Source organism: Thermobia domestica, chromosome 18 (genome assembly GCF_964235325.1).
Source record: "Thermobia domestica chromosome 18, izTheDome1.hap1.1, whole genome shotgun sequence".
Taxonomy (NCBI): Eukaryota; Metazoa; Arthropoda; class Insecta; order Zygentoma; family Lepismatidae; genus Thermobia; species Thermobia domestica.
Genome location: NC_137471.1, coordinates 118,441,690 through 118,464,764, shown reverse-complemented (window position 1 = coordinate 118,464,764; position 23,075 = coordinate 118,441,690). Strand labels below are relative to the sequence as shown.

General features: G+C 35.5%; 1 protein-coding gene across 1 annotated transcript in view; it reads left to right on the top strand.

Annotated features, from left to right (window-relative positions):
* LOC145674932 (ly6/PLAUR domain-containing protein 6B-like) overlaps positions 1–23,075 on the top strand; it is a 111,497-nt gene that overhangs the window by 53,894 nt on the left and 34,528 nt on the right. Inside the window, exon 2 of the mRNA XM_081745186.1 lies at positions 16,382–16,502. Coding sequence (XP_081601312.1) covers positions 16,400–16,502 — 103 coding nt within the window. The 5' untranslated portion in view covers positions 16,382–16,399. The remainder of the gene's footprint in view (positions 1–16,381; positions 16,503–23,075) is intronic.

The following is a 23,075-nucleotide window of genomic DNA, read 5'->3' as shown; positions in this document are numbered from 1 at the left end:
TATACAGCTCACATATGATGAGAAGAACCCTAGCAGAAGAAGTGTGACGTAGGTATGGGCTCGCCCACTTTTCGCACGGGGGTTTCAAATGACACCACGGAATAGCACACAGATAACTACCCGGAGTAGCAGACGACATCTAAGTATAGACCACACCTTATAAACTGAAAATGGACTTGACCACGACGTTGATCTTTTCCCGCTGAGCTTGTTTTAGGGTTCTTTTCGTCATCTGTGAGCTGTACTCCAACTTTACATCAATAAATATAGTTTGAGGGGGGAAATGCGGGTATTTGGCAGAGATGCTTCAGTTAGTGTTTGGAGGGGTCAGACTGTGATTAAGGAGGAACATTCATCTCGTTCCAGTGGCAAATATAGAAGGTAAAACTTGGGGGGCAGCCAGAACCTAGACTATCATATGTATATTATGAGTTTACTTCAAAAATGTATAAATAATAGCTTAAATTATTTTTGTTACTCAAAAAACTGGTAAGCCCTAGGTCCCCGGCCCCGTGTTAGATCCCTTACTGTCCTCCAGTAATTCGCACTTTACCTCTTACAACACTAGAAGTAAAATTGAGAAGAATCACTGACACATTTACTGTTATGACATCACTGAAAATCACAATCTAGCGTAATGAAAGGAATGCAGTTAATACAATAAGGAGTTGAAAATCTCTCTTGGGATTGTTGCCCGGAATTTCACATGTATGCATAACATTGGACGTTAGAATGTGTTTTACAAGGATCAAAAGGAAGATCCCCTCCATAAAGATACAAATGTACCTTCATAACAAAATTGTTGACACACCGACATTCTGTACGAGTGTTGACATAGGTAGGATTCCTAATGAGGATGCTAGGATATAAGCTCTAATACTGGTTAGGTTCTTACTTTCAGCAGTTGGTTTGCCCTACTGAAACCTTTGTGCTGAAAATGGTCATCATACTCTAATAAATAAACAAAAGAGATAGTCTACATATAATATCGAGATTTATTGTTCTGCCACTAATAATAAACATAATACACACAAAGCGCATCTATCGTGTCCGCGGGGTTTTCTCGGGATTCTCTCTCTTCCTTCCACATTCTCACTCCACCAATTCTTTCGTCTCTCTTAGCCTAACGCGTATAAACGTGAGACGTTAAACTGAAAGATTTCATTTCATTTTATATAAGGCGTATTTATTCAACGAATAACACTGCGTAAGAGAACTAGCGTAGGAAAGAAGTCGGTCATTTTGACCATTTAACTATTGTTTCAACATTTATAACCAATTATGGTTTTGTTATTTAAGAAAAATCTTCCAAGGTTTCGAAGTTCCACGTTATATATAAGCAATGCATGTTTTAAAATCAACTAAACTTCAGTATTACGCTGAATTCCCATGCAACAGTCATGGCATGACAAATTTGTTCGCTTTAAGAAAATACTGAGTATGTACCTTAAAATGTAATAAATAAGCAAAGGAATAAATGACGTCAAAAAATAAATTAATAAGGAACGTTTGGTCTATTAGAAATTAGACATATTTTATAAATCTAGTTTTAAAAATCCATTTCTGACCCAACACAAGTACATGCTAGGCATGTTTAAAGAATGTTCCTCGAGGTACATTGAAATATACGTTATAGATATTTGATTAGAGACCTCATGTGAAATTCACATGAAGGGGAGAAGGTTACGTCCGCCCTAAAGTACGTGTCTGACACATATTGAGCAATGTGCCTGCTATATGCATATCACGTACCGGGTATGTTTTTGTTACATTTAGTGGCATGTGCCAGGACTGTACTATTGTGCTGCCAAAATGTTTTGAGCCGTGGAAAAAATGCGAACTAAAGCTCACACCCTCACGTCGCGTTTAGCCAATAAGGGTTCAACTGTTGCTAAGCGAGAGAAAGCGAGGGGAATTCCTTCAGACGATAGCAGCGCTTGCAACGGAAGACAAGGGATCAAGTCAATGCGGTATAATAATAAGCCTGTGTCAACAACTTTACAAGCTGTTACAAAGGCTAGAGCGAAACCAAGACACAGGCTAATTATAGAGTAACTAGCAACAATAACGCCAGGGATACAATAACGCCTTTTGATTTTCAACTGTTTATATTACAGAAACTAAGCAGGTGGCAGCACATTGCAATGTGCCAAGGCATGGGAGGCACATTTGTTGTTTTGGCGCATGAGTTGATTTCCTGTGGTGCAACGTGTATGTTGTACAAATTTTGTGTTATCAGTTCAGACCTGAAAACTTAAAACAGAAAACATAACTAAAGTTTTTGAAGTCCTTTATATTAATATCACTACAGGTGCGTAATGTGTAGGCATTTAAACAGGATTTTTAGTGTGAAACACAATGGTCAATAAAAAGTGTATGTTTACATGAGTCAATGTGTTAGTAGAGACCAGTAGAACGATGGTATGTTCATTGTATTGTGTGGCTGAAATAACGCCGAACGCGATGGATGCAAAGCATTATTGTCTGGGTTAAAGCTGCCACAGCTCAAAATGCAATATCTGCTTCTCAATCTACTGGCATATACCCATTCAATCCTTTAGTACTCCCAGAAACAACCTCTGACCAAGTACCATTTCTTTTGTGTTTCCGATACAAGCTCCTACTGCAACTACACTGGACAATAATAACCAGCCATCCACTGAAGATATCAACAGTCCTTAGCCGTCAACATCATGTGCATGTATCTTGTAGCTCAAGCTTCGTCTTAATATTCTTACTCTACATCCTCCAGTGACAGCTATTTCACTATACTTATTCCAATTTCAAAAATTAACAGATCTCTTCCTGAAAGGAATAGACCAAGATACGTCCAAGCAGTAGTAGTGACTAGAAGTCTGTTTAACGAATACTTTAAGGATAAAGAGTCAACTTTGCAAGAGGGTGGATGAAAGAAAGGGGTACTTATAAAAATAACGGCGAAGGTAAAGTTAAAAGACATATCATACCAAAGATAACTCCTACTATTGTGTACTTGCAAAAAGTAGTATTACGACGATGCTGGTAAAACTTGATTGGTTGCAATGTGGAGCCTCTAAGGGATAGTATCGTAAAACTTCTGATGACATATTGCCTTTTACTGGGCACTGCTATTCTTCTTTCAATTAAATGTGCTTGTTCCAGCGTGTCTCAATTCATAGGTTTCATCATAATATGAATAAGGATAACCTGGCGCTATTGTACTCATAGCGTATCCAATAACGCCATTTCACTTCGCGCGACATTTTTGTGTATTACTTGTACTACATATATTTTTCCAAGGATCTTTGCACTTTGTTGTAATGAGTGAATAGTAAGTTACTAAACAACGCAATATTATTTCTTTCCGTCAAATATTAATGTGCAATCCTTGAAAAACTTAAAGTGATGGCGTTATTGTATCCAGTTACCCTATTATAATCGATAACAATTATACATAGTTTGATATTTTTTCTAGTGAACATCTACGGTAATATGCAAAAGTTTCTACGTATAAGTGGTATGGAGAACATAGATTACAAAATGTATAAAACAACAGTCGTTGGACTTTTATTCGTAACTTACCTCGAACAAACAGAAATTTTGTAGACGATGTTCCTAATCTGTACACAACTAACGATGAACTACCACCATTTTCCTTGACTAACTGCGTCTGCGCAAGCATAGACAAACAAGTGTCCCAATGCAAAACAACGTATGTGTGACCGAGCCGTGGTACATGAGGTATTTGCTATTCACACTTCACTTTTTCACGTTTCAGTAAAGCATTTAAAATATTTTTCTAGTGTCAGAAATGTCTCGAATAGTACTTATCTAGCGACACATGCTGGGAACATGAAATCTACATTCTCCAAGTATTGTGTATGTAAACGATTGGTGTGGAAGTCAAATGGTACCTGCCTATCATGTGCCTGGTTGGGTGGGTTCTCCATTACATTATTTGAAAGATAACGAGTACTAAAATAACGTTATCTTCCTTGCATTTATTAACGGCACATTCACCACTGATAAAGTGGAAATCTGAAACTCGCTAGTCCTGGCAACTATGAAGCAATGTATGTTTCTTTATATGTCAATACACCATGAAATGGCGTTTCTCGAAAGGTACATACGTACAATATGCTATTTAAAAAGAAACTAAACATGTGTAAAATGTACACAATTCTGTCAGCTGTATGCTTTGATAAATTCATTGTCTACATTTTTTGGCTTTATAGCTTTATTATTATTATTATTATTATTGATTGGCATGAAAGATACAAGATGTCCATAGGCAAAATTTAAATGTTAATTCAAGAAGAAAGATACAGAGAAATACAATACTAATAATGATATTATTTGAAAAATTAAAATTTATTGTCACAAGACAAGTCGATGCCGCTTTTAAGTTAGAAACTGTAATATTTAATTTTTTCAGATACACTTACGTTAAATACCAAAGGCATTTAAGACACTTTTACAATAGTAATATTATTTTACTTTGTAGACGTTAAATCACAAGTGTCCACATATGGGTTTTAGGTATTGAGATTACTTTTATATGAGTATTTGGGGTACATGTTCCAATGGGAGAGCCCATCTGTGGTGATTACTATACACGTCTTTGAGATGTTATTTTAGAAGGTAACTGTAATCTTATATTTGAAGGAACAGTTATTTTAACTAACGAAAATAGTTACGACGAAACGTTTCATATTAATTTATTCTGGTTATAAGACAAATCTAGCTCATGTAACACTATGTGCTATGCCGTATCCTATTTTTTCAGCCCCTGAGGAACAAACGAAGGTACCAAAACTGACATACTATTTTATTTTCAGCAAGTAAATTTGAACTGAATAACCTGAAGAAAAATGGATCTGCATTTTTTACAAACTAGGGTGTTTATTTTGTCGAAATACAATATAATTTATAAAATATAGTACATATTCACATGTAGCGATATATATGTATATTTTCGTGTTTGAAGCAGTGTGCGAATTGGCGGGAGGGATGCCAGGGATTTCCCCCCTGACAAAAATCTTTCCCCCACTGGAGAAGAAAAATTTTATCCCTGGCAGGGGTAACTTTTTCTCCCTCTGGAGTATTTTTGAATGGACATGAAGATAGAAAAAGGGAACAATTCTTACTTTGTGTAGCTAACCTAAATATTGCTTAACTGAAGATTTATGAAACATCTCACATCTCAAATGTTTTGTACTTGTTAGTAAAAAAAAAAAAAAAAAAAAAAAAAAAAAAAAAAAAAAACTATGTTTCAAGTGTGTCCCAATTGGTGTTATGCCGATGTGTGTTTTCCCGCATCTCACTCGAAAGGGGGAGGGACAAGTTGCTGTGACCGAGATTTTTCAATAGTTGGATGCAGACATGTTGCCACATTGAACTATTTCGCGGGTTTTGCTGTGCACTTCAGCCATTCTAAGTAACCTACGATCTTCACTCGCGAAGAACAAACGACTGAATGACAAATTAGAAATACAGCCGAGGTCATTGACTTCCTTCCCCAAGTAAAGGGTTGGTTTCCTCCGCAAGAGGGCTGCGGGGGTGGGTCCGAAGTATGCAAGGAAACTCGAAGGGGGTGGAAAGGTCACCAAATGTTTGATTCTGCAGTTACTGGAAAAGAACCCGTGTTACCTGAAAATAACTTTACTCCAATCGGAAATTAAAATTTCGTATTTTTATTCCACCACCGTATGTATTATATATATATATATATATATATATATATATATATATATATATATATATATATATATATATATATATATGTGTGTGTGTGTGTGTGTGTGTGTGTGTAAGGGGAGGACTGGGTGCGCATATGGGTGGAATTCATCCCCCCCTGGGAAAAAATTTCAATTCGCACACTGGTTTGAAGAATAACGCGCTTAGAAAACAGTAGATCCTAAAATCACATATCTAATACACTTACTGGATGTTATCACAAAAATGAAGTAAATCCCTTGAAATATGTTATGGTCTATCTTTAATAGTCTATGTATGCAGGGCCGTTTTTAACGTCCCGGCGCCCTAGGCACTTCAAATTGTTACGCCCTCCCTCCACTATTTCAAGAGCACCCACCTTCTTCAGTTATTACCTTGCAAGTTTTGGTTTAGGAGGGATTTTCCCTTAACTCTCCTACTCTTTTTCCTTTCTTTGTTTTTGCTCTTTGGAGAGTCTTTACATTATCCACCAGCTATGAACCCAAACTGGCAACCGGTAGCCTTAAGGAAAGCATAGCGGCATGGTTTTGTCACTGCCACTAAATAAGCAAGTGACAAGATAATCCCTTGCAGGATGAAGAGATTGAAATTTATTGGGCGTACTTTTAATAATAATACATTGAACTCATCAAAATTATAATTGTTGTTTACTTCTTTTTTAAAGAAATTCTTTCATCTTGTTGATGTTCAGTTTATCATATTGAGTGACAAGCTAGTAGTTTTAAATGGACGGAGGTTGAAGTTATAGGTTTCTTATTATAATTACAAAGTGCACAAGGAATCATTTCCACAGTCTCGACTTTTGTCTGCTTCCTCATATTACTACAGTTAATAGTTTATCTTCACACCCTATTTATCCTCAGACAACTGTCCGTAAGTATTCTTATTTATCAAGTAATATAAACCTCTATTTTCAATTAACAAAAGTATCACAATTATATTCGTGGTTAAGCGGTTAGCGTACGCGGATTTGGCGTGGGAGAACCAGGTTCGCTTCCCGGCGAGAGCACATGTGGTTCAGATTCTACGTTAATCAGTAGGTCCACGTCTCATATAGTCTCGCCGTTGAACGGGACGTTCAACTCAAAATCAACTCAACTCATTTACATAAACCGCCAAGATCTAGTTTATTTGTAACCAGGTAGCTCAACCGGAGCGGAAATGACGTTTTCTGCATCAGCGTATTTTAATTTTTTCTCCTTTTCCGCCCTCCAATTTTTTGCGCCCTCAAATCTTTTGCGAACTAGGCACGTGCCTAAGCGGGAAAGTAGTTCTGCATGTAGGGAAGTACCAAAGGCTGGTATGGGTGGTACATGTTCTCACTGGAAATGTTTTTCAAGAACAAAAGTGGAAAGGGTCTAAAAGAAAACTGAGGAAAGAGAAAAAAGGAAAATAGAGTAACAAATAATAATCCTAACCAAATCTATTGTCATATCTACTATTACGGTAATAGAATGGAATTTAATACCTATAGGAGGAGTATCTTTAAACTAGATTATGCTGTTACACTGGAGTAAATACGTACTTAATCGGGAGTAGTGCAGTGTTGTGATTCTGCGCGAGATTATTTATAGTAAATCGATTACTCTAGGGATAACATTTACTCCAGCAAATTTGGAAGAGCCAACTCAAAATCTGCGAGTAAAGTGTCAATTCCTGCAAGATAGGACAAAGATGGGGGGGGGGGGGGTTGAGAAAGTTAGTGTTTTCTAATGATTCGAGTGAAGATTATGTTTATGCTGGAACTCGGCGAGCAATATGAATCAGAGAAGGAGCAAATTTGTTTGAGAATTACGATGGTGCTGAATTTGTAATATTGTCGTTTTAATCAAGATAGTAATTTGCACCAGAATTTTCATCTGACATGTAATTTATTTTTGTTTCCTTTGATCCTGTTTCGGTGTAGTAATAGGAAGTATATAGTTCGATAATTTTTATTAGGCCTATATATTTAAGTTCACCTTGAGTATCGAATGTGAGTGCGTAGAGTTATTCACATTCTAAATATTAGGTATGATAATTCAGTGGCGTATTTTGTTAACTACAGAGCCTACCGGCAGTAGCACTACAATATTACAAAATAAAACTAATATAATGTAAACTATTTTTTATTGATAATTTTATATTTTAGTAACTTCTTTCAATGTTAGACGTTTCTGCGAAATGAATGTATTTAGAAACATTCACTAATTTTCTTGCACGCACTCTGCTTCGCTTCCTTAAGAGATTTTCTATCTTGTAACACAGCAGAAATCTCCTCCAGTTACTCTACTACATGAAGAATCGTGTAGTTATCAGCGCATTCCCCCTCCCTCCGCCACCAGCCACAGCGCACGAATGAGCTGCCAGGAATAGCAGTTGCCTCTAAAATAATCATTTACTTGGCGAAGGTAAACGGAAGTTATACGAGTAATGCAAGCGCATTTTGGGAGTCTCTGGGAATTATTTCGGACATCTTGAATCTCTTTCTGTAGCCGTTTGAGTGAATGCAATGCAAATCTTGTATTTTACAATATTTTGTAATAGTTGGCAGTCGGCATAGTTATAATTACTTGTTTCATTTTTTGCGTTACGTTGCTTAGGCTCTTGCAGACTGAAGCTTCTTCGTTGCTAATTGCCTATTTGAGCGTTGTTTATAACTCACACACAGGGGCGCGCTCACAGGGGTCCAACGAGTCTGGACCCCAACTCAAAACATCCCAACCCAACATACATTTGTATTTTTTAAAAATAAAACTATACTTATTTAACAGGGAAATGATTGTTGTACCATGAAAATTTGATCTTAAACTTCTTCTGTAGGACTACTCTTTCTCTTATAAAAATAATCGAGTTGTATAAATTTTTTCCTGAAAATATAGGTGGACGTATCTTGCAATTACTTATCGTCTTTTCGGTTCCAGAATAATACTAAATACCCTTTCCATACTATATACATTTATAAAGGTTAGATTCCTTCCAACAAAAATTTCTGGGTGCGCTTCTACTCGCACAATTTCCATTTACTCTAGTGAGTAGTGTCACAACTTATCCAAAGTAAAATGTACGGATACTTCATCAGAAAATGAAGATAAAAATGTACAATAATCACCCAGTAATCTATTATATAAAAGAGAACGCACAAATCCTTTGTTAGCTCATCACGCTAATACGGCTGAACCAATTTCTTTCATTTTTGGGGGGTTATTAGGATTTGGACCCTAGATGGTTTTTATCATATCACTTTAATTTTTAATTACCAGTGTCTTGAGATAATTGACCATTCAAGTGTCCATAACGTACAAATCCTTTCTTAGTTCATCATAGGTATAAAAATAAACGTATTTATATGCAACCCTCATGACCGTGTCACTCGGCGGGTTAACATAAATGACAGGCGCTATAATGTTAACATTTACTGCAATTTGAAAGCGAAAAAGTAAAAATTATCTAAGTAACAAAGTTTATTGCGTTCCGGGGTGACCGCAGCGAAGCGGGGCGGGTTAACATAAATGACAGGCGATATAATGTTGACATTTACTGCAATCTACTATGGTTTTTATCATATCACTTGAAAGCTAAAAAGTAAAAATTATCTAAGTAACAAAGTTTATTGCGTTCCGGGGTGACCGCAGCGAAGCGGGGTGAACGCTGCTAGTAACTAATAAGATAACAAGTCTTTCTACTGAAGAGCAAATCATATTTATCTACTTAATAAAACGACATTATGCTCTAAGCTTTCCTATCATTTTCAAGACTGTATAATAACGTGGAAACTAAACTCCAATAATAATAATAATAATAATAATAATAATAATAATAATAATAATAATAATAATAATAATAATAATAATAATAATAATAAAGTCACTAACTTCATCAATAAACATGAAAGTTGGAATATTTTAAAGTTTCGACACAGTTACTATTGAAACGGCAAATTTTCTCCGAAGTCGGGGCTGCCCCGACAAAATCGGAACGGTCGTGACTAATGTAAGCAAACTGTGTCTATCTGTTGTTATTTCTGTCGCCCAGTAAAGGTATAGAACAGCGTTTCCCAACCTTTTTCAACTTGCGACACACTTCAGGGTAACTTGAATTCTCGCGGCACACATATTATTATTATTATTATTATTATTATTATTATTATTATTATTATTATTATTATTATTATTATTATTATTATTATTATTATTATTATTATTTGAAAATATAAAATACTGTATTTTTTTTCTGGTTACTGACATCCTTCTCACAAAGAAAGCTCGATCACTGTTTTTTCCCCGTGGTAAATCATTATGCTTATTTTTCATTTTCATTTAAAAATAGAAAACAATTGCAATCAGATATAGGATTCAAGTTGTTAAAAATAAACTTTCCTTTCCGAAAACTGTATCCAACCTTTCATTAAGAAGGAGGATCACTAAATAACGAACGAGCAAACAAATCTCTTGTACTTTTAAAACACAAATATAGGTAATTCGTATGCATGTTTACTTTGCCGGAAGGATTGAATAATATTTTAAAATTTCAAGTTACGAAATAGTCTGCAACAATAAAGAAGTAATAATGATCATAACAATTATAACAAATGCTTTTTTTAAAAAAATTAGAAATGTACAGAAAAATGTTCTACAGAAAATTAAAAATGTTCTACAGAAAAGTAATACAGTATGAAACTTTAAATTTCAGATGCATAGTAGTAATGTGAAATACAAATATACCTTTTTCTCTAGATCTTGCAATTTGATTGCTATAGAATTAGTAATTTTGTTTCGATTTCCTCGCGGCACACCAGCGACCCATTCGCGGCACACCACTGTGCCGCGGCACACCGGTTGGGAAACGCTGGTATAGAAGCAAGTTTAACAGTGAGTGAAAGACTGTGGAAGTAATTTTCAAATAACAATATCGAGAAATATTTCTTTTGGGTGTAGCAAACAGATAAACCATAAAAAGAAAGACAAAAAGTGGTGTAAAGTAACGTCAAAGGAGGCGACTGAATTTTACTCTGTGTTTTAAAGTCGTGTTCTGTTTGAAATGGGTTTTGTTTATCGTGTTGTGTTTGAAGTGTAAAAACAAATCAAGTTAACAAAATATTCACTTGTTTTGTGACATTGTTGGGGGAAAGAATGGCAGAGCAAGCTTTAGGATGGATTTCTATGGACAAATACTGTATTATTGAAAGTTTATTAAACGCGCTTTAACCGTCGTTCGTACAACGAAAAACTAGAAATTGTGAAAATGGCAAGACCAACCCCCGAGTTAAATTTATCTAAGGATGTAAAAGAAAAACATTGTGAGTACACACGTCATATTACATTATTTTCGTATGATAAGTTTAATTGGTTGTGTAGTAGCTTTAATTTGTCTAAATTATTTTGTTGGCTGTTTAGTAATGAAGCTAATGTGTGGTCGAAAGAAGGATTCTCTAACTTGAATTCCCTTCGCACTACTCTGCAGAAACATGATAAATCGAAGGTTTTTGTTTACAATAGCATGAATATTGCAAATTTTGGAAATACAAGAATTGATTTACAGTTGCATAAACAACAAGCAATGCATATTACCCAACACAATGCTGTTGGTGAAAAAAAATCGAGAAGTTCCGTTGCGTTTAATTAATTTTCTACTTACTTTATACGGTGCAAGATCCCGTCACAATTGAAATTTAGTTGGAAGCTTTGCCACCTACCAGTGAGGCAGCTCATCAACACTTATTTCGGGTTTGCTATCAGGTACAACTCTGGAAAAGTAACAAGCTACCCTCTACTTCCTGGGAATCGCAGAGAACTGAAATATGTCTGGAACCAATCATGCCTGTGAAAGCTCCAGCTCCGGACTCTATTTTAACTTACGTATTGTAACTGCAAGATGAGATGTGAATGCGTAATTATGTACAGAAAATCAGGATTCTATATATATACCTCGTTGTGTGAACATTATAATGACAGGGGTTGCACCAATTCCTATTATAAGGAGATCAATTCCAATGAAAATACGAATCTGGACAGTATTGAAACGTAATAATCACTACTGAAAATCCAAAATGCATTAGAAACACTGTTTACTGAAAAAGGCACTCTGTTCTTAACGAATTTAACTATTATTGCCTTTCATTCGGATACATGAGAACGTTTTAAAAGCCACTTTAAATTGAAAGTATTGTGCACATTATCAGAATGTTTTATTTTTTTATAATTGTTACTATTGATGAATTAGAGAGCATTTGGTGATTCGTAGATGATTTGCCAAAGATTAGAGGTAACTGGTCTCCGACAGAACTCTGTTACACCAGCTGTATAAATGATACTTGGAGGCTATATTTTGCGTATTATGATATATTTAATATTAGTTTAATTGCTACTCACAGAGGACGAGATTGCCAACTGATTAAGTAAAAGTAATCGGAGGAAGGGAAATTTTGAAGCTTTTTTTTTTTTAAAAAAAAAAAAACCTCTGTTACTTTCTCCATGTGTGTAGTAGACTGGTAAGTGTCTGTGAGAGTAGTCGTTTGTTATTCGAATGAAGTAAAAAATAAGATCAATAATGTAAATACAACGTGAGTTAGAGCTATTAAAGTGAGAACCAGTTATTACCTTTAAACACCACAGATTCTCTGCCATTTTCCAACATGACAGTCAAACCCGGCACCGGATATTTCAGGACTTTTAGTATGTTGTTACATACACCTTTGCAAAGATATGATAAAATTTCAGCTTGTTTAAATTTTTGGGGGGTTAATGTACAAGAAAACTAATTGGAAGAAAGAAACTTTGGGGATTTTCAAAAAGAAATCTCCCCGTTACTTCCCGCATGTGGAGTAAACTGGGACTGTATACATAGTATATAAACGTAGTCCTTTGTTATTCGAAAGAAGTAAAAAATAACATCAATAGTGCAAATACAAGGAGAGTTATAGCTATTAAAGTGAGAAACAATTATTACCTTTAATAACAACGGTTTTGCGGCCATTTTTCAATATGACTCCCAAACCCGTTTCAGGATATTTCAGAACTTTTAGTATGTTGTTATATACACTTTTCCAAAGATATGCGCAAGATTTCAGCTTGTTATGATTTTTTTTTTTCAGATTAATGTACAGTATGATTTTCTACTCCCAAACCTATTACTCAGACTCGTCAACACAATATGCTTCACACTAGTGTTGTAAAAAAATGTTTTTTCTGTGAAGTTTTTTAAATAAAAAGCCGTTGTTTTTCATGTTTTTTTTTTAAATTTTTTGGCAACTATTATTTATTGATTGATGTTGCAGATTATTGAAATAATCAACAGAACTTGAGTCGAAGCCCTCGTAGCTTAGAAATCGTTTGTTTCTTTGTACCTATACGAGCACAATTGTACCGTGTCCTGCGAAAACGAACTAAGCGCCACATTCATACTTTTGAGAAAATTACGTTTAAAGGTTGATGTCCAGCATTAATGTAGCCGTAATCAAAAGTGAAATTATGTTTCTTTTTTTGGAAATTTGTTGGTTTTCCTCTCTTTTTGATTGTGCAAAACGTTCTAATGCTTATCAGGAACCAATCGTCGCATTTACGTGGATTTTCAAAGTTTGGCGCTTAATTCACTTTTGCATAACACGGTACAATTGTGCGATTATCTCTTTCGGACCCAGGTCATTTTTGGCGTTTTCCTACATTTTCAGTTAGTGACTTATTGTTCAGAAACCATTTACTCGATTGATATAGTTAGGCCCTTGCTTTTTTAGAAAAGGGATGTGGTTATTTTTTGGTGTAAAGTTACATTGCAGTTATGCTAACGGGTGGAAAATTATTGAGGGACATAAAGGGCAAAATTTACAAAGAATTCCCTAAGAGAATTTCAAGACATTTTGTATCGAGTACCACTGTTGCCATATTGGTCCAAGTAACCTAAAAAAAATGGTGTGTTGACAAGGTACAGTGAAAACCTAAAGTCGCTGGCTGCCATAGAAAGAGAGAAAGAAAAATCTCTATCATCATATACATAAAATTTTGACACTTTTTGCGCCTCAGAAGCAAAAATCAACAGTTATGCCGGGGCTACAGCTTCTCTAATTATCCTATTGAAACTTTTTCTAGTGCGTTCTGTAGATCAAAGAGAGGGCTTTCAGGTAGTGGTACATTTGTTTCAATATAGCCAGCAAGAGAGAAATAATAGAAGGAAAACTGGTCATTTCCAAATATTTCATCTAAAATTGGGAATTAATTGTTTTGCCTGGAAATGCTGTCATCAGACAGGTAAAAACTATCTCAAAATAAACCCTGGTACCCCTAGAACATATCCTTACAAGTATCGTGGAAATATCTAACAAAATAAGTATGAAATGTTTAAAAAATATCTCATTCTACCTCAGAAATTCACCATTTTCTCACCACTTACAGAACATTCTTTATTATATGCCTCAACTGTACTTTCCCTAATTATTGTACTCTAAAGTTTTATGGTGCACTGTGTAGGTTAGGGATGAGGCTTTCAGACAGTGGTACGTTGATTCGAATGTAGTCAACAGAAGGAAATAATATAAAAAAGGGATTTTTTAAAAAAAAAAATCCCCCTAAAATCTGGAATTAAAATTTTCTGTAGCTCTTAACACTGCTAGCAGACACATAAAAACTATCTTAAAATAAGCTTTGGTATCCCTCTAATATATCCTACAAGTATAGTGACGATATCGAATAAAGTAAGCATGTCATTAAAAAATATCTCATTCTACCTAAAAAAAAACGCGGTTATATTTCCACTTAGAGAACAAGGTCTACTGTAAACCTCAACTGTACTTCCCCTAATTATTATATTGAAACTTTCTATAGTGCGTTGTGCAGGGTAAAGACTAGAAGTTCAGATACTGGTACGTTTGTTTCGATGTAGCTAACAAGAGGGAAATATTAGAGGAAAAACGGATAATTTTCCCAAAATTTCCCCTTAAAAACTGGAATTAAAATTTTCTGTAGCTCGCAAAACTGCTACCACTGAGACATAAACAATCTTAAAATAAACATTGGTACACTACTAATATATCGTACAAGTAATATGGCGAAATTTAAGGAACAAAACTTTTAATTACAAAAAAATATATTACGGTAAACAGAAAAGTAGGGAGCAACTAGAAAAAACAAGGGTTAGAACCTAAATCCGAATTTTTCGTGCACCTCCTAATTACCCTATTGTAATGATCTGTACCTGTGTTTGTTCAGTAAGGACAAATGTTCGACTGGCGTAAGTTGACTTGTACTCGGACTATAGGAATGGATTTATGAACATAAATTTCGATTTTTTGCCAAATTTCGGAAAATTTTAATTCCCTTAGTTGGCAATACTGCGTACAGGCCCGTCCAATTAATGTCAACAATTAGGTATCCGTCCGAAGTATCTTTCTGGCAAGTCTTAAGGAGGTCTCTCTACAACGAATGAAGCTACAGGGAGAAAAGAAAATTCTCGATTTTTTTACTGGTGTGAAATTTGAGAAGGAAATGAAACTAATATGATAAACTATGGTCCAACTATACTTGTCAAAAAATATCAGGATATCCTTATTAGTGTCCACACAGGAGCGGAAATGAAGTGGAATCTTTGAGTTTTACGTCCCATGATTATGCTGGTTAGGCTAAAGGGGACGGTGATGATGAGTAATGAATGGAACTAATTACATTTTTAAATTTCTTCTGAATAATATCACTCATATGTGTATTAATACGTATGACAGAATGTAGCAAAGCAATCATCAGAGGGTGAATTTTGTGTAAGAAAGTTTTTACATTTTTTAGATATACATGTTTGGGAAGAGGTACATGTTTCTGTATAAAAGTATTTGTTTAATGCACAAATAATGAAGTTTAGTGCAGTATGAAAACAACAATTTCCTAGTTTTTTTCTGTATCTGTAATTTTGCCTTTGCATTGTAATGTGTTTAGAATTTGCAAGGAATTCAAATTGTCCGTAGATATATTATTGTGGTAAGTTTTCATTGAAAATACTTAAATATACATAGGGAATATAAAAGTTGCTTGAGTAGTGAAAGCTGGAATGAGTCCAAGCTATTTATGTTCAGTAGTGATTTTGTATTACACCATTTATTTTTAGAACTCGTTTGTGAAAAATAAAATCAGTTGTAGCTTACAAACAAAAAATACTGTTCGATTACGTTCACACGTTTCTCCTTACGAGACGACATCGTACATAAAATCAGAACCGGTTCCGGAACTTGATCTCAGGAACCGGTTCCAGACCTGGATCCGAATACCCGGTTCCGGAACCTTAACTTCTAGAAAGCGGATCCGTTCAGAGCCGAAAACCTTTTCCACCAGGAATCGGTTCCGGCCATCGCATATGAAACCCTTCCTCACCTACCGTATTCCCCGCCTATTTCTCCTACCGACTATCACCTTTTCCCAGTATCTCGATCACTTCTTGGAAGGGAGGACATTCCCTGATGATCGGGTGATGGAAGATGCGGTTGAGGTGGTATATACTCTTACAGTCAAGCTTCAGGGCGTTGTTGTAAAGAATGTTGATTTCTTGCACCAGACTACAAACTTCTTTTAAAACAGCCTTGGATTCTTTGAAAAGAAACAGTTAGTTTAACAAATCTGAGAGGCTATAAATTTACTTTAATAGATAAGAATAACAAGTATTTTCTCCTTTACTTTTCAACAATTACAATAAATTTTTCTTTCTTTCAAAGACGAGATATTAATCTGTTATGGGTTGGCACCAGAGGCATCTGTGGATTATTTATGTATTTCACTTGGGATGTCTATTTACTATGGCAACAACGACGCCCGACAGTGAATCTTTAAACTGGGGTAAGTACTCTACAGTAAAACATAAGAATGTAATGTTACTATACTTTAATTGTAGGTAGATACATCATAGAGGAGACAGACAATCGTAAAGGCATATTGTCTTTGATTCTCCTTATACTATCAAACATGTTTTCATAATCTAAGGATTACCCAACAATGTAACAACTGTTACAACCAAGGTCCTATTTCTCAAACAAATAGATCTCAACAAAATAAAAATGTTTTTCACAAGACGTAATATATCATAAAATAGAATAATAGTTAATAGTTAACGTTATTTCTAAATGCTATTGATGATATCTTGAATTTTTCTATACAACACGTACAACATGTGATTCTGAAAATTGTTACTTTATTATTAGAAGACTAATACTTTGGAGAAGTAGGCCCTAACTCATGCAATTCCAGTACAAAATTAAATGTCGATTGAAAGCAGGAAATTCATGTTATTCAGTTCAAAACCTTTTCCCGTCGCTAGTTCTGTAGAGGAATCTGAAGCTTTGGAATGTATAAAACGATAATCGTTCCTGTTGTACTGTATGGTTGTAAAACATGGTCGCTTACGATGAAGAAAGAACTTGGATTGAAAGTATTTGAGAATAAAATCCTGGGACGAATATTCGGACCAAGAGGATCGGCAATGGAGAATGGCGGAAACTTCATAACAAGCAACTGCATAGTTTATACTATTTACTTAACATTGTTAGGGTCATCAAGTCAAGGAGAGTCAGATGGATACGTCTTGTAGGCAGAATGGATGAAAGTATTGACGCTTTCAAAGTTTTAACTGGAAATCCAATCAGAAAACGACCATTGTTAAGAATTAAGTGCGGATGGGAAGACAATATTAAGATGGATCTTGCAGAAATGAAAATAGAAACTAGAAACAGGATCCAGTTGCCTAAAACAGAAATCAATGGAGAGCTTTTGTGAACGCGACATTGAGCCTTCGGGTTACAAAGTCCATAGAGTTAGTGTGTAAATTCTCCTTCGGTAATTATTATAAAACTACGAAGCTGACTCGATCATCCTACGACATGTGAGTTCGTGGTGGACATCTTGACAATAGAATTAATCGTTTTTTTTTATGCTGCTTCTTCCAACATTGTCATTCGACGAATTCTTTCATAAACATTTAATTTCTCTAACATCCGTCTCCTTTATTATAGAGACCAAATGCGTTAAGACATACAAAAGTTCCATGAAATTTGTGTAATGCTGACTCTTTCTTGAATTAATTCATATCTCCTGTCTTTGTTCCTCTTATGTTTTGACTGGAATACTAATTAACTAACTCAGTGGTTCTCAACCTAATTCCTATCACAGACCCTCATTTTATCACATCCTCTTGCGACCCCCTTATAATTTTGGTTTTTAATAAGCTTGTGTCGGATTTTTAATATATAACTATAGCAGAGATCTCACGATATCCATCTATTTCTATAATAGTAGAATCCATTTCTTGTATATAGTGGATACAGTAACAGTAATATACAGTATTCCCTTAGATGAAGGTTCTGGTTCAAGATGGATATTAAACCCCTTCCTTGAAGAGGCCATCAAAGTAGCTGATCTAAACCCAGAACTTCTTGACCAACTAACAGAATTATCGTGTGACATGTTCTTGCAACTGCTTTTCTGTAACGAAGACTTAGGCAAATTCTGCTTGATGAGGAGAGAAGAACATCTTGGTCTGGCATCTGCTGCTTTAGAAGTAATGATTCCATTTTCTATATCGTACCTTTGAGAAAGTGGCTTTTCTTCCATGGTAAGCGTTAAAACAAAGACAAGAAATCGCTTGCAAGTTTAAAATGACTTGATAATGTGCGTCACAAAAATTGAACCGGATATAGCCGCACTAGTTAAATTACAGCATCCTCAAGTATCTCATTAGCTTTCAATTTTAATTGTATTTCAATATGCAGGTTTTGTTGCATTTGTATTTTTTCTGGTATTTCAATACGCAGTTCTCATTAGTTTCATATCGCACTTCTTTCATTTAAATTGATTTTTAAACAACTCTCCACCTGTTGAAAATGTTTAGTTGGCCTATTTTTGTTGTTCTTCCTAACAGTACGTATAAAAATAAAAAAAAAAATGTCTATCAAAACAAATTTTAAAATATTTGTCTTTTCGACCCCCTAAAAACCTTTTTTTACCCCCTGGGGGTCGTGACCTCGAAGAAATCCTTTTGTGGCCCCCAGGTTGAGAAATCCTGAACGAACTACTCTTAGTATTGAACTAAAAGAAAAGATATTAGATTCTGGAAGATCTATAGCAGGAGATAAGGCGAAGGAAGACTTTTCATTTGAATACTCGATGGTCATGTTTCATCACCACTTTCAGTAAAGCATTAACACTTGGTCTTCCGTTTGATCAATTTTCTAAGCGTGTAAAAAAATATAATTTGTTTCCTTTTCATATCTCTTTCCATTTACTTCGAAGAGAAATTAGAATAAAATTCAAGATTCAGAAAACGTGTTTGAAGCAGATGGTGTCAGTTGCGTAACTATGTTACCGAACCATGGTTGTGCAATGTAATACAGAAAGAAGTCCCAGTGTTCTGGAATCCTGATGTTACGCATCGACTTTGGTCGTTGGGAAAAAGAAGCAGACGGATGTCTTATATACAGGGTGTCTCAAAAGTAGTATACAGTCTCGTACTGATCGGTCATGACATTTTATATCATTTACTTATTGTTATCCATACATATATTGGTTTAGTTTCTTCCTTATCCGTTCTTAATTTATTTTCACTTATACCTTAAGATTCGAACAAACCAAAGCAAGTAAATTCATTATCTTAATAAATTAAAATGTCATACTTGATCGATGCTGGTCTGTATATCTACTTTTGGGCCACCCTGTATATAAATTTTGGAACAAGATCAGAGAGAAAGAACTATTCTTCTTCTATGCTTAGATATCCAAGCATATGCTTAAATATCTCATTCATTCTTTAAGAATATGACAAATTGTGTGTTAAATCTTTCAGTTTGCGTCCCACCCATTAGGCCCGTTAGGCTAAGGGAGAAAACAAGTGAACGATTATGGAAGAATTAGTGGAATGATAATGTGGAAGGATACGGTAGTGCCCCGAGAAGTCCACCGAAACGATATTTTACATCACAAACTTATTTGGCCAGAGATTCAACCATGTACTCCACGTATCAGATGTAAGTGCCTTATCACTGAGCTACCTCACCCCTGCCATACTGAGTGTGCTCTAGCGTACCTTAAAAGCTCATCAGTTCTTAACAGTTGAAATGGTTCCGAGAAGGTTACTATCAGCCATGTTTTTCTTCTGTGACCATGCATGAAGTACAGAGCATATTTGTAAAAAAAATTAAAACCCTTAGCAATACTTAAATTGGTAAAAGAGCGCATTTTAAAAGTTTGAAGTTAGTCGCGCCGACAATCCCATTCCTACATTCATATTTTTATTATTACAAAATTTATTATATTTGCAAACGATCTTCTTCAGTACAACAGAAAGCCTAGAAACTATACATATCGCCTAAAATAATAGAAAATATTGATTTTCAACGTGAAACAAATATAGAGATAAGGTATTTCTACGGTGAAATTGAATTACAGTAGAAGCTTTTGCGGAAACGCTACTATGTGTGAAAATTACCTCTGCTATAAGTTTCAAAAGTCTTTCTGGTCACCACTTTCAAGATTTCAGTTTAGAACTTAGAAGTTACTAATATTTTAATTAACTTATAATAAAACTAGTATTCCTATTAGAAGCAATACATATACAGGAAAATTTATAAAGACGCAATTAACTGTAATTGTATGATATGCAAATCATTAGCTTTGAATAATCTTCGCATTTATTTCGTATTACTATGTACAACATATATAACTCTCAAATTATATTTGAACGTATTAAGAACAAACCATACCGCTATTCATAAGAGGAAAGATGAACTTAAATATGTCAATACAAGACATTAAAAGAAAAAGAAAATCTAGCACCAAATAACAATGACTTTATAAGTGAAAATTGGTTCTTCATTAAATAGACTAAGTTTTAACAATACATACAACTTTTACTAGGGTGTCTGAAAAGTCAATTAAAATCTAGGATAACTCTGTTATTGTCAGAGTTAAAACAAAATGTAACAGGGAAAACCGTCTTCAAAAATGATGTTTTCAATCAAAGGTGAGGGATTTTTTTTTTTTTTTTAGTCAGACGAGTCCTTTGGGCTGTACACTCCTTATGCACCCAATGCTAAATGAAAATGCAAGGTTGCCATTTACCTGGACCCACAGCATAAGTGAGTGAAGTTACTGCCTTTTACGATAACGTGTCGATAGTCAGCCCTCATTTCAAACATGCCCACTTTCACTTTATGTTCTTGTTTCAGGTAAATGACAACGTTGCATTTTCATTTAACATTGGGCGCATAAAGAGTGTACAGCCGAAACAGCTTGTCATATTAAAAAAAAAATCTTCACTTTATACCGAAACATCATATTTGGAGACGGTTTCCACTTACATTCTGTTGTAACTCTCATAATAATAGAGTTACCCTATGTGAGGGAACTTTTGTGACAGCCTGTATACACGATACCAATTATCGTTCACTTAGAAAAATGTATTCAAAACCATAGGCTAAAGAACACGGAATATAAGAAGAAGTGAGTGATTATTAAAGAATTGGCGGAACCAACAAAACAAGGCTGATAGATACCCACACACCCAATATTATCTGCCTCAACTTCACACACCGAGGGATACAAACAGGATATCCTCGCATCAGAATTAAACGCTCAATCGCTGAGTCAATGAGCTCATGTTTTAATTTGTCTCTTTGTTACGTCGCATAATTCCGTAAGTTGATATATACTTCAATTCTGTATGTATTGAAGTAAAAAAAATCTCTCTCTTTCATAGTTTCAATGCATGATGCTGAATTAAACAATTCTCTAGCTCTATAGACAACGAAGGATTAGGTAAGCCATACGAATCATGTTCAACTATGTGGTGAGTTGTCTATACATCAAATTCAATTATTTGTGGCTATCCAGACCAGACTACGCTGCTTCTTAATTCAAAAAGATCTCTAATTTGTTCGCGACGGTGGCTTACCATCGAAAATTTGGACTGGAAATGAAAGTCAGAAAGTCGCATCCGATAGGAATGCACATTCCTAATCGGCTACAAGGAGGCGCTTGCTGTTTAGTTAATTGTTTAAGTTTTAGAGAAAGAAAATGTTACATGAAATCAGATTTTGTGTTGTCAATTATCCTGTCAATTCTTTACACTTAGTTTATGAGCCCGCGTAGCGTTGTCCCTAACACTCTCGCCTTTGGTGCGAGCTGTCCTGTTGGAGACACTTGGTTCAAATAGGAGGGTCACTACCAAAGTTTTGAGATACGCATTGTTGTGGCACAGTATTTGAATTCCAACAATTGCGATCAGTAGTGGTATCCAGAGCGAAGAAGCGAAGCAAGTTTCAACTTGCCTTGCTTATCGGCGTGGCCGTATCGCCTTCACTTGTTTGTTGATGTGAGTAGTATTCGGCTGTTTAGAATGGAGCTCGAAAGGGAACATTTTCGGGCAATGATCCTTTACGATTTCAAAAGTGGTTTGTACGAGACACAAAGCCTCGACCGTTTGCAGGGGTATTTGGGGATCTTGCTCCTTCTCGTGCTACAATTTTTCGGTGGTTTGGTGAATTCAGAAGAGGCCGGACATCGCTTAAACATGAAGAGAGAGATGGACGTCCGGCAACAGCTGTGTCAGATGAAAACATTGCCGCTGTGAAACAAATGATTCGAGAAAATCCTCGAACAACTTTCAAGGACATTGAATCTACAGTGAACATTGGATCACTAGCAATAACAAAAATTCTTCATGATCATCTTCGGCTCAGGAAGATTTCATCTCGTTGGGTGGCTCACATTTTGACTGAACAGCAGAAGGGCATGCGTGTGGAATGGTGTGAAGAAATGCTTGCAAGATTTGATGAAGGCAATTCGCGACGCGTTACTGGTGATGAGACTTGGATTTATCAATTTGACCCTGAAAATAAACGCCAGTCTACAGTTTGGATCTTTGCAAATGAAAATCCATCCACGAAAGTGAAGCGACCGCGAAGTGTGAGGAAGAAGATTTTCGCAACTTTCTTCTCCATGTTGCAACTGTACCACTTGAAGAACAAAGGACTGTTACTGCTCAGTGGTACATCACTGTTTGCCTAACAAAAGTGTTCCAGAAGCTTCGGGAACGGCGTCCCAGAACTGGATTGCGTGAGATCCTGCTTCATGATGACAACGCGACCGCACACACGGCCAAAATCACAATTCAGTTTTTAGAATCTACGGAGGTCAAACTTATGACTCATCCCGTGTAGCCCTGACCTGACCCCGTGTGATTTTTTTCTGTTCCCCAGGATCAAAGATCGCATGCGTGGGAAGAGATTATGCAGCCCTGAAGAAGCTGTAGTGGCTTACGAGAGTGGACTTTCAACACTTGAATAAAAAGGCTGGCAACACTGCTTCCAAAAGTGGTTTTCGAGGATGCAAAAGTGTGTACAGTGTAATGGTGAATACTTTGAG